The sequence below is a fragment of the Eretmochelys imbricata genome, chromosome 1, assembly GCF_965152235.1.
Source record: "Eretmochelys imbricata isolate rEreImb1 chromosome 1, rEreImb1.hap1, whole genome shotgun sequence".
Taxonomy (NCBI): domain Eukaryota; kingdom Metazoa; phylum Chordata; order Testudines; family Cheloniidae; genus Eretmochelys; species Eretmochelys imbricata.
The window spans coordinates 69,510,042-69,523,487 of NC_135572.1; the positions used below are offsets into that span (position 1 = coordinate 69,510,042).

At 43.4% G+C, this 13,446-nt stretch overlaps 1 protein-coding gene across 1 annotated transcript in view; it reads right to left on the minus strand.

The window, feature by feature from the left end:
* DIAPH3 (diaphanous related formin 3) overlaps positions 1-13,446 on the minus strand; it is a 531,747-nt gene that overhangs the window by 370,295 nt on the left and 148,006 nt on the right. Inside the window, exons 16-17 of the mRNA XM_077806852.1 lie at positions 8,963-9,304; positions 7,735-7,849 (exon numbers count right to left, since the gene is read on the minus strand). Coding sequence (XP_077662978.1) covers positions 7,735-7,849; positions 8,963-9,304 — 457 coding nt within the window. The remainder of the gene's footprint in view (positions 1-7,734; positions 7,850-8,962; positions 9,305-13,446) is intronic.

A 13,446-nucleotide genomic window follows, 5' to 3' on the forward strand; every position in this document is an offset into this window, starting at 1 on the left:
CTTACTCTCACAGCAAGCAGTAATAACAGTGGGAATATTGGTTTCGCTGAGGTCTAACCGAGTCAGTAAACTGTGCCAGCTCGCTTTTAAATGTCCAAATGCACATTCTACCACCATTCTGCACTTGCTCAGCCTGTAGTTGAACAGCTCCTGACTACTGACTTGGTACTGTGGACACACTCCGCCGACTACATGCACTTAGAGCATTTGTGTGGGGACACACACAATTGACTGTATAAAAACGCTTTCTACAAAACCAACTTCTATAAATTCAACCTAATTTCATAGTGTAGACATACCCTTAAAGACTATCTTTATAGTTAATAAATCTGTTTCTTTATTCTACCTGCAGCAGTATGTTTGGTCTGAAGTTTGTCAGAGGCTCCCCCTGGGATAACAAGCCTGGTACATATCATAGAATATCAGGGTTGGAAGGGACCTCAGGAGGTCAACTAGTCCAACTCCCTGCTCAAAGCAGGATCAATGCCCAACTGAATCATCCCAGACAGAGCTTTGTCAACCCTGACCTTAAAAACCTCTAGGGAAGGAGATTTCACCACCTCCCTAGGTAACCCATTCCAGTGCTTCACCCTCCTCTTAGTGAAAGTTTTTCCCGAATATCCAACCTAAACCTCCCCCACTGCAACTTGAGACCATTGCTCCTTCTTCTGTCATCTGCTACCACTGAGAACAGTCTAGAGCCATCCTCTTTGGAACCCCCCTTTCCAGTAGTTGAAAGCAGCTATCAAATCCCCCCTTATTCTTCTCTTCTGCAGACTAAACAATCCCAATTCCCTCAGCCTCTCCTCATAAGTAATGTACTCCAGCCCCCTAATCATTTTTGTTGCCCTCCACTGGCAATTTTTCCACATCTTTCTTTTAGTGTGGGGCCCAAAACTGGACACAGTACTCCAGATGAGGCCTCACCAATGCCAAATAGAAGGGAATGATCACGTCCCTACATCTGCTGGCAATGCTCCTACTTATACAGCCCAAAATGTCGTTAGCCTTCTTGGCAACAAGGGCACACTGTTGACTCATATCCAGCTTCTCGTCCACTGTAACCCCTTGTTCCTTTTCTGCAGAATTGCTGCCTAACCATTTGGTCCGTAGTCTGTAGCGGTGCATGGGATTCTTCCGTCCTAAGTGCAGGACTCTGCACTTGTCCTTGTTGAACCTCATCAAATTTCTTTTGGCCTAATCCTCTAATTTGTCTAGGGCCCTCTGGCCCTACCCTCCAGCTTACCTACCACTCCTCCCAGTTTAGTGTCATCTGCAAACTTGTGAGGGTGCAATCCACGCCATCTTCCAGATCATTATGAAGACACTGAACAAAACCGGCTCCAGGACCGACCCTTGGGGCACGCCGCTTGATATCGGCTGCTAACTAGACATGGAGCCATTGATCACTATGCATTAAGCCCGATGATCTATCCAGCTTTCTGTCCACCTTATAGTCCATTCATCCAGCCCCTACCTCTAACTTGCTGGCAAGAATACTGTGATGACCGTATCAAAAGCTTTGCTAAAGTCCGGGACTAACATGTCCACTGCTTTCCCTTCATCCACAGAGCCAGTTATCAATTTCTTTGTTAAACTGACTAATTTACAAAGTCCAGCAGGCATTACTCGACACTGTAAGACAGAGGTTCCTAGGGTTGTGTCTGGGACTGGAGATATTGGCTAGTGTCATTCGTTTGCAGGTAGCTGGGATCAGCTTACATGCCAGAAGCTGTGTGTGAACAGCCCAGGAGTGGGGGTTCTCACAGCAGAGCAGGGTAAGGCTGGCTCCCAGAGTCAAAGGTAAGAGAGGCCTAGCAGGTCACCCGTCCAGATAACACCAGAGTGGAACGTCACAGCATCCCAGGGGGGCCTAATGGTTGGCCACACTCAACTGGAGACAAGAGGACAAACAAACCTGATGTCCAAACAAGTCTAGCCTCTTAGAGTCTTTATTCTTAGGGGTAGCTCTGGGTTGACCCTGTCGCTCCCTGTGGTTAACCGCCCCTACTACTAGGGAAGTGGGAGCAGGATGGGTGTACAGGTATTCGTGGCCTTTCGATGGAACAAAGTATCAGCCCTCTTGGAGATGGGGGGCAAGGAGGAAGGAGTTTGCCACAAGGCATTGGTGATCTTTGAAACTCCTTCATGAAGGGGCAGAACCACTCTGGCCGGTGCTGTGGAGCAGAAGACATCTAAGAGAGAGTCCAAGGACTGCTCTTTATTCTCCACCTGAAGGCCCAGGTTGGTGATGACCCTCTTCAATAGTTCCTGGTGTGCTTTAGCGTCATCCAGAGGAAACAGGGGAGGAGGCCCCGTTATAGCCTCGTCTGGCAAAGACGAGGAAGATGCCGGTGCCGCAGGGTCCTCCACAACCATTGGTGGCCCTGGGGGTCCTTGCACCCAAGGCTTCATGCACTGGAGAAGGGCGGGAGAGAGGCAGCTGGTCTCTCCAAGGCTCAAGACACCAAGTGGGCAGCCTGGGAAAGCTGGGTGAACCCCCCCAGATTTCATGGGTGCCACAGGACCGGTTTTGGTGCCGACAATGTAGCCAGCACCACTGGTACCGGAGCTTGTCCCGCAATCAGGGAACCTCGCACCAAACCAGAACTGGATCCTGAGCCATTGCTCCCAGGCAATCAGCACAGAGTGGAAAGGTGGCTCTGTCCCAACCGGTGCTGGTCACGCCGCCTGGAGTCCCATCTGGAACAGGGTCTTGGGGACTAGCAGCATTTGACGGATCCGCAACAGCCTGGAGCCAGCCATCTACGTCTTGCACTTGATGAACTGTACCGGGATGAGGCACGAGATCAGGAATCAGAAGGGGCCTGGTGCGAGGAAGAGCAAGCACGTGATGATGCCTTTCTGGGGGGATCAGTGACAGTCCAAGGAATGGTAGCATCGATCCCTTGCCTGGTCTCTGGAGCGGTACCAGGGTCTCGGCAATACTGGATGCCAAGACCAGTACTCCTGTCAGGGGGCGCGTGCCTCCAGAGGTCTGCACCTGGTCACCAGTGAGCTGTGCCTCGAGCCTCTCTGCCCGTGCCCAAGGTTGGAAACTGAATGGGGCTGCACAACGCTTGCCTTTCATGGTCAGAGGCGTGGTGGCTACGGGAGGGCGAACACTGGTGGGACATCCCCTGCAATGGGGAATGGTGCAGCTGCGGTGGGAACCGTGACGGTCCGAACGCGGGTTTACCCCATGACCAGGGAACCGCAGGAGCTGGTGTAGGTGGAACCGGGAGGGTCATGATCTCCTGTGCTGACCTGCAGGGCCTCCAGCATGGATGGTACTCAGAGCTGACAGAGGCCTCCGCCACTGTCTGGGGTGGCTGGCAGGTAGTGGGCTGGGCTACATCGCTCAACCGGTGCTTGGGCCCGAGTTCCCGAAGTGGGTGAAGAGTTGCCCAGGATGGGAACTTTTTAGCACCCAGTCTTATCCTTTCCCTTGTGTGAGGTTGGAGACCGAGCTCGCACTGTCTTCTTGGCCAGAGCCACGGATGGGAACCAGTGCCAGACAGTGGATGGTCCCAGTGGGGCACTGTATACCAAGATCACAGTGCTCTGGTACCAGGGCGAGGGCCGACTTCATAAGGAGCGCTCTTAAATATCGCACTCCTCCTAGTCCTTGGCTTGAAGGACTTGCAAATCTTGAACTTTTCACTAATGGGCCCCTTGCCCAAGCAATGCAGACAGCTGCTGTGTTGATCGTTAATGGGCATGGGCCTCTTGCAGCAATCACAGGGCTTAAAGCCTGGGGATTGGGGCATGCCCCGTCCCAAGGCAAAGTCCCGTTTGGGACCTACAAAGTCTAACTATAGCTAAGGGATTTAATAACACTAACAGGAACACTACATACACTATAATACAAGCATCACTGAGTTCGTACAAACGAAAAAGCAACAGCACTAGCTGAAGCAGCAACAGTTCCAGCACCATCACTGGTGGCAAGAAGAAACAAAGGGGGAGGAGCTGGCGGCACCCTATATACCATAGTATGTGCGCCACTCCAGGGGGCGCCAGAGCTGGTCCCCTATGGACACGGCTGAGGGAAAAACTTCCGGCACCCATTCACGTGGCAAGCACACACACACACACACACACACACACACAAATTGAATGGACATGAGCAAGCACTTGAAGAAGAAGAAAGTGTTTGGTCTGTACAAGTATAACAGCAAGCACCACCTCACATCTAACATATGGCGATGCTGCTCATTCACACTGGAGTGTAGCTTGAGAAAAAGATATAGGTAAGTCAATAACCTGGTTAAGATGAAACTACCTTAGATAAAAAGTTTGGATGTGTCCTTAAGGACATCTTGTCTTTGAAGACTTGAGTATAAGGAGGTTCTACCATTAAGGCTTATAATTCACTGACTCTTTTTGCAGATGTTATAGCCACCAGAAAGAGTATCTTCTGGCAGAGGAGAGGCGAGCAAGTTGCTCTTGGCTCAAATGGAGGACCCTTACTAGGGAAAGTCCCAATGACTGGGGAAGAGAAAAGACTTCCTCTGATGTGGTACAAGTCTCTGACGTCCCTGGAGCATAAGGGTTCCAATTCACTCATCACAAAGGGGTCAGAGGAGAGAGACTTCGTATTTCTACCAATCACTGGCAGCAACTCCGATCACACCAGACCTGACCGATTCTGAGATTTCAACTTTGATAGTACCGATGGAAAGGGTGTTACCAGAACGAGGTCTGATACTGAAAGAGCCCCGGCTCTGAGAGTTAGTATGTCCTAGGAGGTTGACAGGGTAGGTTTGCTTCACTTATATGGAGTAGCCAGCTAAGAGGAGGAACTGCTCTTATATTTATGCGAGTGTTTTCTGCCTTCCTGATGAGACTCTGATGGGTTACAGGCTCCGCTGTAGCAGAGCTGGGCATCATGGTAGACATGCATTCCATGTAGATTCAGCTTGATGTACAGAAGGGTCCCCTGGCCAAGGTCCGACTGTGGCTTCTTGGTCTTTTCTGTAAGGTATTTTCTAAGCCTAATTTCCCATGACTAATGGATACCGCCAGAGAAGGAGCAGCAAATATTGCACTTACCTGTGACGTGTGCTTCCCCAAGACAGTACAAGCAGTGCAGATAGTCACTGTTGACCAAAAGGAATGAGGGCAGGAGACAATTCTTGAAGCCCTGAGTTCTGGGCATAGTCCGATACCCATAAAAGAGTGTATGGGGGGGAGGGTTGCCCCAGAGATAAGGAATCAAACTACAAAAACTTTTCTATAGTTTTTATATCTTTAAGAGTAACTATATAGAGAAGGCACTAACACAATCTTTAATACGTACAGCATGAAGTCTTGAAGGAGGAGAGCTCCGGACAGTGGAGGAAAGCAAGGGCACATGCACATGCCAATGGACATGTCTTTCAAAATTCTCCTACTCCAGGCGCATAGAGCGCATGCCTACCCCACAGTGGAATACAGACAGGAACCAGCTTTCAAAAAAGAACAGGGTTTTTTTCCCCAAATCTGATTTTTTTTAAACTCTGATCAGTTGACAAGCAGCCTCGCATACATTGTTCTTATGTTTGTTGCAGTGGCATGCCTTTTGAGAATAATGTAACTAAGCACATACAAAACAGAGACTTCAGAATGGTGCCAGTCTGACAGTGCTTTCCTGAAAAAGCAATGCTGCATAGGTAGCTGGAAGAGTGAGTTTTTTAAAAGTTAATGCATGTTTGTTTGGTTTCTTTGGCTCAGGCCATTTTGCCACATGCTTATCATTTTAGCACCAACAAATCTAGAAGGGATGGGGTTAGTGTGAAGTTTAAGAAAAATTTTTAAAAAACCAGACATTTACAGAAAAATAAATTGTCATTAGCTTTCAACAATTTTAGTACTAGAACTTCAACAGGTTAGTAAGTGTGCAGCTGAAATTACTAAACATTTTCAGTAAACTTATTGGCTCATTCAAATTCCATTCTACCAAATAAACAAACAAAAAGGACTCATCTATTAATGCACCTAATGCGATCTAAAGAATAAATTCAAAATTCTTGTCCAGACTCTGAAGGAGATAAAGGGGCAATGTTGCTTAACCAGTGCTCTGATTTACTATGCTGTCCCCAGCACTTACTCAGTTTTGTCAATGCAATGAGGCATGACATTACCTTCATCTGCCACTCCCATGCTACTCCCTATGTCAGGGATACCCTCCATATACCTAATTCTCAAGCCACCAGTCTCACCTCATTCAAGTATCTCATAGAAACTCACTTCAGGCATAGAATCTACAATAAATGAACTAAAACAAAAAACTTCTTTACAAAGAAAAAAAAAATCAGTCACCCCGCGAAGTTAATACAGCCATGTTCAATCTCACGCTGTCGTTCTTCTCATCTTCACCATCACATCTGCATTTTAGACTGCAAGTTTCTCAAGGTATCTGTTCTGCAAAAGCCTATGAAATACATCTCTGGATGCAATCCTAATAAATTATAACTTATTAATCACCCTGAAATAAAGGTAATTCTTGCCATGCAACATAACAAAGGGATCAGATTCTGTTAATCCAAACAATACTGTTCTTAATACCACATCAATATCTGAAACCATGCCACTAGCACCTAAGAAATAAAAGCAATCACCACAATCATTATTCTGATGAATACATAGTTAACTTGGTACAGAAACAATTATTTCTGTATCAGTATAGAATGTCAGTGTTTTCCTCAACAGTCAATGTTAGTGAAGATATACAAATCTCTATTTTGACATCTCCTTAAAAGCATACTTCAATATAGCTGTGATAGAAATATGCCCTGTCACTGAAAAAGTGAAAACTTTGGAGAATTTCTGCCAAGGGCAGTCCTAACCCATAGATGCCACCAAATCTACTGGTCTTGTATCCCCACTTCTGGGACAAGGGAAACAGCTCACAGTTCAGATTTTCAGATGTCAAGGGGACATGAGATTATTAATTTTCCTGTTCAGGAAGGTAGCAACACACAACCACAGGCTCTGAAAGGGAAATCCTTGGTTGCAACATACTCAGAAAGCAAATGGAGAGAAAGAGGAGAAAACCAGGAGCAGGCTACATGAAACTACTTTAGAGAGGGGGCTGCCCTCTGATTATCTGTGGGATAGCTGACCTTTCCACAGGCCTAAAAAAATTGGGTCAGGGACAGACTGAACAAGAGCAGGATTTCATGTGTAGGAAGGAGGGAACCTTGTGAAAAAAGATCCCCAAGAACGGTTTCTGGGAAAGCCTGGGTCAATTATACTCTCAAGTTTAATCGCTGCAATATTTGTTCAATGTGGGCGTGTCTGTATCCTTGGTGCATCAATAAATCATGTATATTTGCAAGCTAAACACCATAACTTCTGCACTCTACATTGAGACTCACCAGTTTGCCAATAGCTCATCTTTTTATATTGTATGAACAGATACTCTTAAATATGACGGAACAAAATAGTCTGAAAATACCAGGAAGCATTTTGGTGTCTTTCACTGAAATTTTTGTTCTAACTCTCACATTACATACTGCTTTCAAAATGATGGGATAGACTATTACTTCTTCAATAAAAATGAAGCGTGACTCTAAAATTTACTATTTTTCAGATTACATATTTTTTATGTGCTCTCATGTAAAATACGGAGAGTCAAAGTAGTTGATATATATACTATTCTTTAAAATTAGTAGGCTGTGATTACAAATGGTTTGTTTGATTAGAAAAAACAGCTTTAAAAGTAGTAAATCAAGTCAATGAACTACTTACCTTTCTTTTGACAACAAAACGTAAGCTCCAGTTTGCAAAGCAAATCAGCACTCTCATACTTGTCCTCATCTGCTATTAGCCAGAAACACTTTTCAGTCATTTCATGTGGCCTAATCTGCAAATCAAAGAGATATCAAAGATTCCTTGTAAATATGTAGCATAACCTTCTGTAAAATTCTACTTTGCTGTAAGGTCTACACAATACATAACAATGGTGAAGCAGCTGGTTGCTAAGACTGCCGCATACCATGCTGAACAATACTGTCTCATTGTTTCCAGATACACCCATCTATCTGTATCCATCTGTTCTTCTGTTGCCCCTTGTTTTGTACTTAAATGTAAGTTCTTTTAGGCAGGAATTGTCTTTTTTGGTTGCATGCGTGTACAACACCTAGCATAATGAAGTCCTGGTCCACAACTAGGACTCCTAAGTGGTATGATAATACAAAATAATAACTGGACAGTTGAAAGGCTGCATGTTCATAGAGTACTTCAATCACTGTTTTCACAACTACAAAGATTTCTAATTTTGAAAATACGGTATATCTAAAATATATTAATGTACTAAAGATATTGTTTAAAAGAAATTAAATGCTAATGTTTAGAAGATGTCAATACAAACACCAAGATCTTTAACACAAACTGAGTTTTATCAACTTTTGTTTAGAATTCTTAGCATAAATCTGACTTTTCTGTTGAAGCGCTCATGACAAATGTCTATAGACAAAGATTTTAATATAAAGTATTTTATCAGTACTACCTTATTAGTTAAAGGGTTAAATGTGCACTGAATATAAATATAGAAAATTTGACATCAGTGTAGATTTAAAACATCATCAATTTTAAGGGAGACCTTCTTTGATTCAAACACAAATATAATACTTTATTTTTTTAGCTATATTTTTCCAATGAATAACTCTTTACACTGAGTTTTTTAGTCCAAACATTTGTATTAATATAAAGGATAATGATTTTTTAAAAATTGATTATTTTTAAAGACGACCAAGTGATAAGATGGAAATACTGACAGAAGCAGAACTCCCTAGAGGAAGGAAGGAGGAAAGAGTGGGGAGGAAAGAAAAAGTAAAGCATAATAGGAGATTGATACAACATTATATTTTCATTAAACTGACATTCATTCTACACAGCTTACCCATCTGGCAATGCTAAATTACTATAATTTCGATGGTAAATTAGGCACCAGAAATTTTCCACATTTAAGTTTTACCTTTGACCAATTGAGCCTTTTCATGGTGATCTCAGGTTTGAATTCTTTTTTAGGCTTCAATCCAAAGGGCAATGTACGTGGAGGCGGAGACCACTGTACTCCAGGTAAGCCTGGTGGCAGAGGAGGAGGTGGTGGTGCACCAAAAGATGGAGGCATTCCCGAGCCCTTCAAAAAAGGCAGTGGTGGAGGTGGTGGTGGAGGTGGCACTGCTCCATGAAAAGGTGCTGGTGGGGGAGGTGGTAGTAATTGGTCAGGTGCTGCAGCAGCTGGTGGAGGAATAGATGTGCCTCCTTGTATTGATGGTAAAAAATGAACATCTGATCCATGTGGTAAGGAGTCATACTGGGGAGAAAAAAAATTTATTCACTCATTTTCTTAAACTGAGTGCCATAAGGTTCATATTTACAGAATAAATAGAAAAGTAATACTTTCAGTGAGACTCCTTCTCCATGAAGCAATGAAATATGAATTTTATTGAAACAGACATGGTCTCGTTACGTCCATATCTTTCATAATAAAAGTTCTTCGTCTTGCAAACACAATTTAGACTCAGAAGCAGACACAAAAGCATACCTAGAGATACTGTATTCAACACCTTGTTTCATTGGACGTGATACAATTGCTAAAACAGACAAGGTGGGTAAAGTAATTTCTGTTGGTGAGAGAGGCAAGCTTTTACGCTTAGAAAGAGCTCTTTTTCACAGTATTTCTAAGAATAATTTTTCTTGCTCCTAGATGGATTTTTATCTAAACCAGCCAGAGTCTGAAGCAAACCAAAAATCAAGATGGTCAGATCCTCAAGCTGCTATTACAGCTCAAAAAACTATTCCAACAATTAAGGATCCAGAACCAGTGGCATCACTTGGGACTAACTTGGTCCAGTGATTATTATAAACTACATGAACAAACAGGACTTGGGGAAAAAAATCTGTTTTCCTAGACAAAAGCCATTCACATTCTTAGAAGAAAGTTTTGATTCTGCAAATGAAATAGTAAGTTTCTAGCTCTAATAGTTCTGAAGATGACATCACTTCGTGTTTGGAAGGTTAAATCAATACCGTGATATCCTAAATGTGCATGATCCATAGCAGAGTGAAAATTGATCAGAGACTATTTGGTGAGGGTGTGCTTCAAATTTATTAGGCACATACCAACCCAGCAGCTGATATGAAAGAAGAAGCCTCAGAACAGGATCCATAAAGTAAAAGTGAAACTGACATGGAAGACAACTCAGGAAAAAACTAGACTTGGATCTGCTATTGGAAATTTTAAAAAAAGAATGAAGGCAGGAATAGAGAAGAGGTGTAACAAAAGCAAGGTGCCTGTTCAAGTAGTATTTGGCAATTATGAGTTTTACTGGTATTTGTAACACAAGTTATTCAATTAATACTTTTTTAATAGTGAAACAGCTCTGTATATGTCCATGGCACCTAGAGCATATGGAGACATGCCTTTTTTAACATTTGTATAAATCTAAAATAAAACTATAATTTCTGCACTTTTGACAAATTAGTTGTAAGTTGTTTTAAACATATTTAATAAAGAGTTGATTGACAATATTATAGAGATCAGAAATACACTTTTAGCTACTGGTTCTTATTTATATTACTGACCAGAAGAATGGAGATCTTTGACAGCAGATCTTTGACAGTAGATCTTTCCTACTTTGACAGCATTACTGGCCTAGTGGAGGTGGGGCCGGGAGACGAGGAGGAAAAAGAAGAATGGTTACTCACCCTGTACAGTAACTATGGTTCTTCAATATGTGTCCTCCCCCCCCATGGGTGTTCCACTTTAAATGCACTAGTGACCCCTGTACTTTTGATCAGATTTTTCTCACAGCAGTGTCCATTTCGCCAACACATGCATGTTAGTCAGTCTCATGCCCTGTGCCATTGTTATGTAACACTGCGCAAGTGAACCGCCCTCAGTTTCTTCTCTTTGGTGAAGCTCCATGACAGAGAACTCTGAAGCAGAGAGAAAGGAGGGCGGGTAGTGGAGCACCCATAGGAACATACATCTCACAGAATCACAGGGTGAGTAACCATTTCCTCTTCGAGTAGTGTTGCTAAGGGAGCTTCACTCTGGGTGACTACCAAACAGTATCCTCTAAGATGGGGTGGCTTCAGAGTCGAGTCCAGTAGAGAGGAAACTACAGACAAGCCAAACACCGTGCCAGAGCTGGAGTCGTGAGTTATGGCATATGTCAAGGTTCCTTCCCCACTCTGAACTCTAGGGTACAGATGTGGGGACCTGCATGAAAACCCCCTAAGCTTATTTTTACCAGTTTAGGTTAAAACTTCCCCAAGGTACAAACTATTTTACCTTTTGCCCTTCGACTTTATTACTGCCACCACCAAGCGTCTAACAAATATGTAACAGGGAAAGAGCCTGCTTGGAAACATCTTTCCCCCAAAAATCCTCCCAAACCCTACACCCCCTTTCCTGGGGAAGGCTTGATAAAAATCCTCACCAATTTGCATAGGTGAACACAGACCCAAACCCTTGGATCTCAAGAACAATGAAAAAGCAATCAGGTTCTTAGAAGAAGAATTTTAATTGAAGTAAAAGAATCACCTCTGTAAAATCAGGATAGTAAATACCTTATAGGGTAATCAGATTCAAAACATTGACAATCCCTCTAGGCAAAACCATAAGTTACAAAAAGACACAAAAACAGGAATATACATTCCATTCAGCACAGCTTATTTTATCAGCCATTTAAACAAAACAGAATCTAACGCATATCTAGCTAGATTACTTACTAAGTTCTAAGACTCCATTCCTTTTCTGTTCCTGGCAAAAACAACACACAGACAGAGCAAACCTTTGTTTCTTCCCCCCGCCCCTCCAGCTTTGAAAGTATCTTGTCTCCTCATTGGTCATTTTAGTCGGGTGCCAGCGAGGTTATCCTAGCTTCTTAACCCTTTACAGGTGAAAGGGTTTTTCCCTCTGGCCAGGAGGGATTTTAAGGGTGTTTACCCTTCCCTTTATATTTATGGCAGCATAGCATTTGATAAATGTATGTATAGAGGTTCAAGTAGAAAGCTTTACAGATTTTGATAATCTGCTCATTCTTGAGGAAGGCCTTAGAGGCAGCGATGGATCTTGTAGAGTGAGTGTGTATATCCAAAGGTGGTTGAATATTGGAAGACTAGTAACAAGCGTTAATGTAGCCTTGGAAAGCCTCCAGTTAGAGATTGCTGACCCTTTTGATCTATCTGCTAGCAAGACGAATAACTTGTGGGTCTTTCTGAAGGACTTTGTCCTGTGTAGATAGAAGGCCCGGCCTCTCCTAACATCCAGGGTGTGCAGCAGAGATTTAGATGCAATTTGGGATAGAAAACAGGCATATGAATAGGCTGATTGAGATGGAACTCAGAGGAAATCTTAGGTAAAAATTTGGGGTGGGGTGGCAGTGTGATCTTGTCCCTAAAAAAAATGCTGAAGAGGAGAATGCCATCAGGGCCCCTATTTCTCCAGCCCATCACACCAACACGATGGCTATCAGGAATGCTGTCTTCAGTGACAAATGGAACAGTGACCAGATAGACAGAGGTTCAAAGGGTGATCTTGTGAATCATTTAAGGACCAGATTGAGGTCCTATATGGGAGCAGGAAGTTGGACCAACAGATAGAGGTTTCCTAGCCCTCCGAGGAATCTCACTGTAGTCAGGTGAGCAAAGACAAAATAACCTTCTATTGGTGGCTAGAAGCCATGCTGGCTGTCAGGTGGACCTTTATGGAGCTCATCAACAGACCTGAGCTTTTGAGAGTTAGGGCGTATTTCAATATATCCGGAAGTGATACAGTCACTGGAGGAATCTGTCTGTGGTCATGCCAGTTTACAAACTGAGAATACATGTAGCGAGTAGATTGTTTCTTGCTATGTAATAATACCCTTTTCACATCTTCTGAGCAGGCTACGTCTCATCCCTAAAGCCATGGACAAACTATGCTTTGAGACGAAGCACTGTGCGACTGGGATGAAGAATATTCCTGCTCTCCTGGGAGACAAGATGAGAAGCAGTGTAAAGAGTAATCAGACAGCAAACAGCCAGTTGCCTCAGGTAAGGAAACACATTTGTCTAGGCCAAGTCAGTGCTATTATGATGACTCTGGCTTTCTTTATTTTGAGCATAACTTTGGCTATTAGGAGAGTTGACAGAAATGCGTAGAGTAGGGAAAAGCATCCCCTAGGGATTGGTGACCTTATCCGCCCCTAAAGCAGAAGTGAGTGCATTTTTTGCTTGACTCTGTGGCAAACAAGTCTGTGAAGTGCCCACTGATGGAATATGTAAATATGCTGGGGTCTATTTCCCACTTGTGGTCTTGGAAGAATTATCTGCTGAGAGCATACATGGTCATATTCTGTGAAACTGGGATATAGGCTGCTGTGATGATAATCTGGTTGCATATGCACTAATGCCAAAGCTTGACAATCTCGGTGCAAAGGAAGGGGAATCTCATTCAGCCTTGACAAA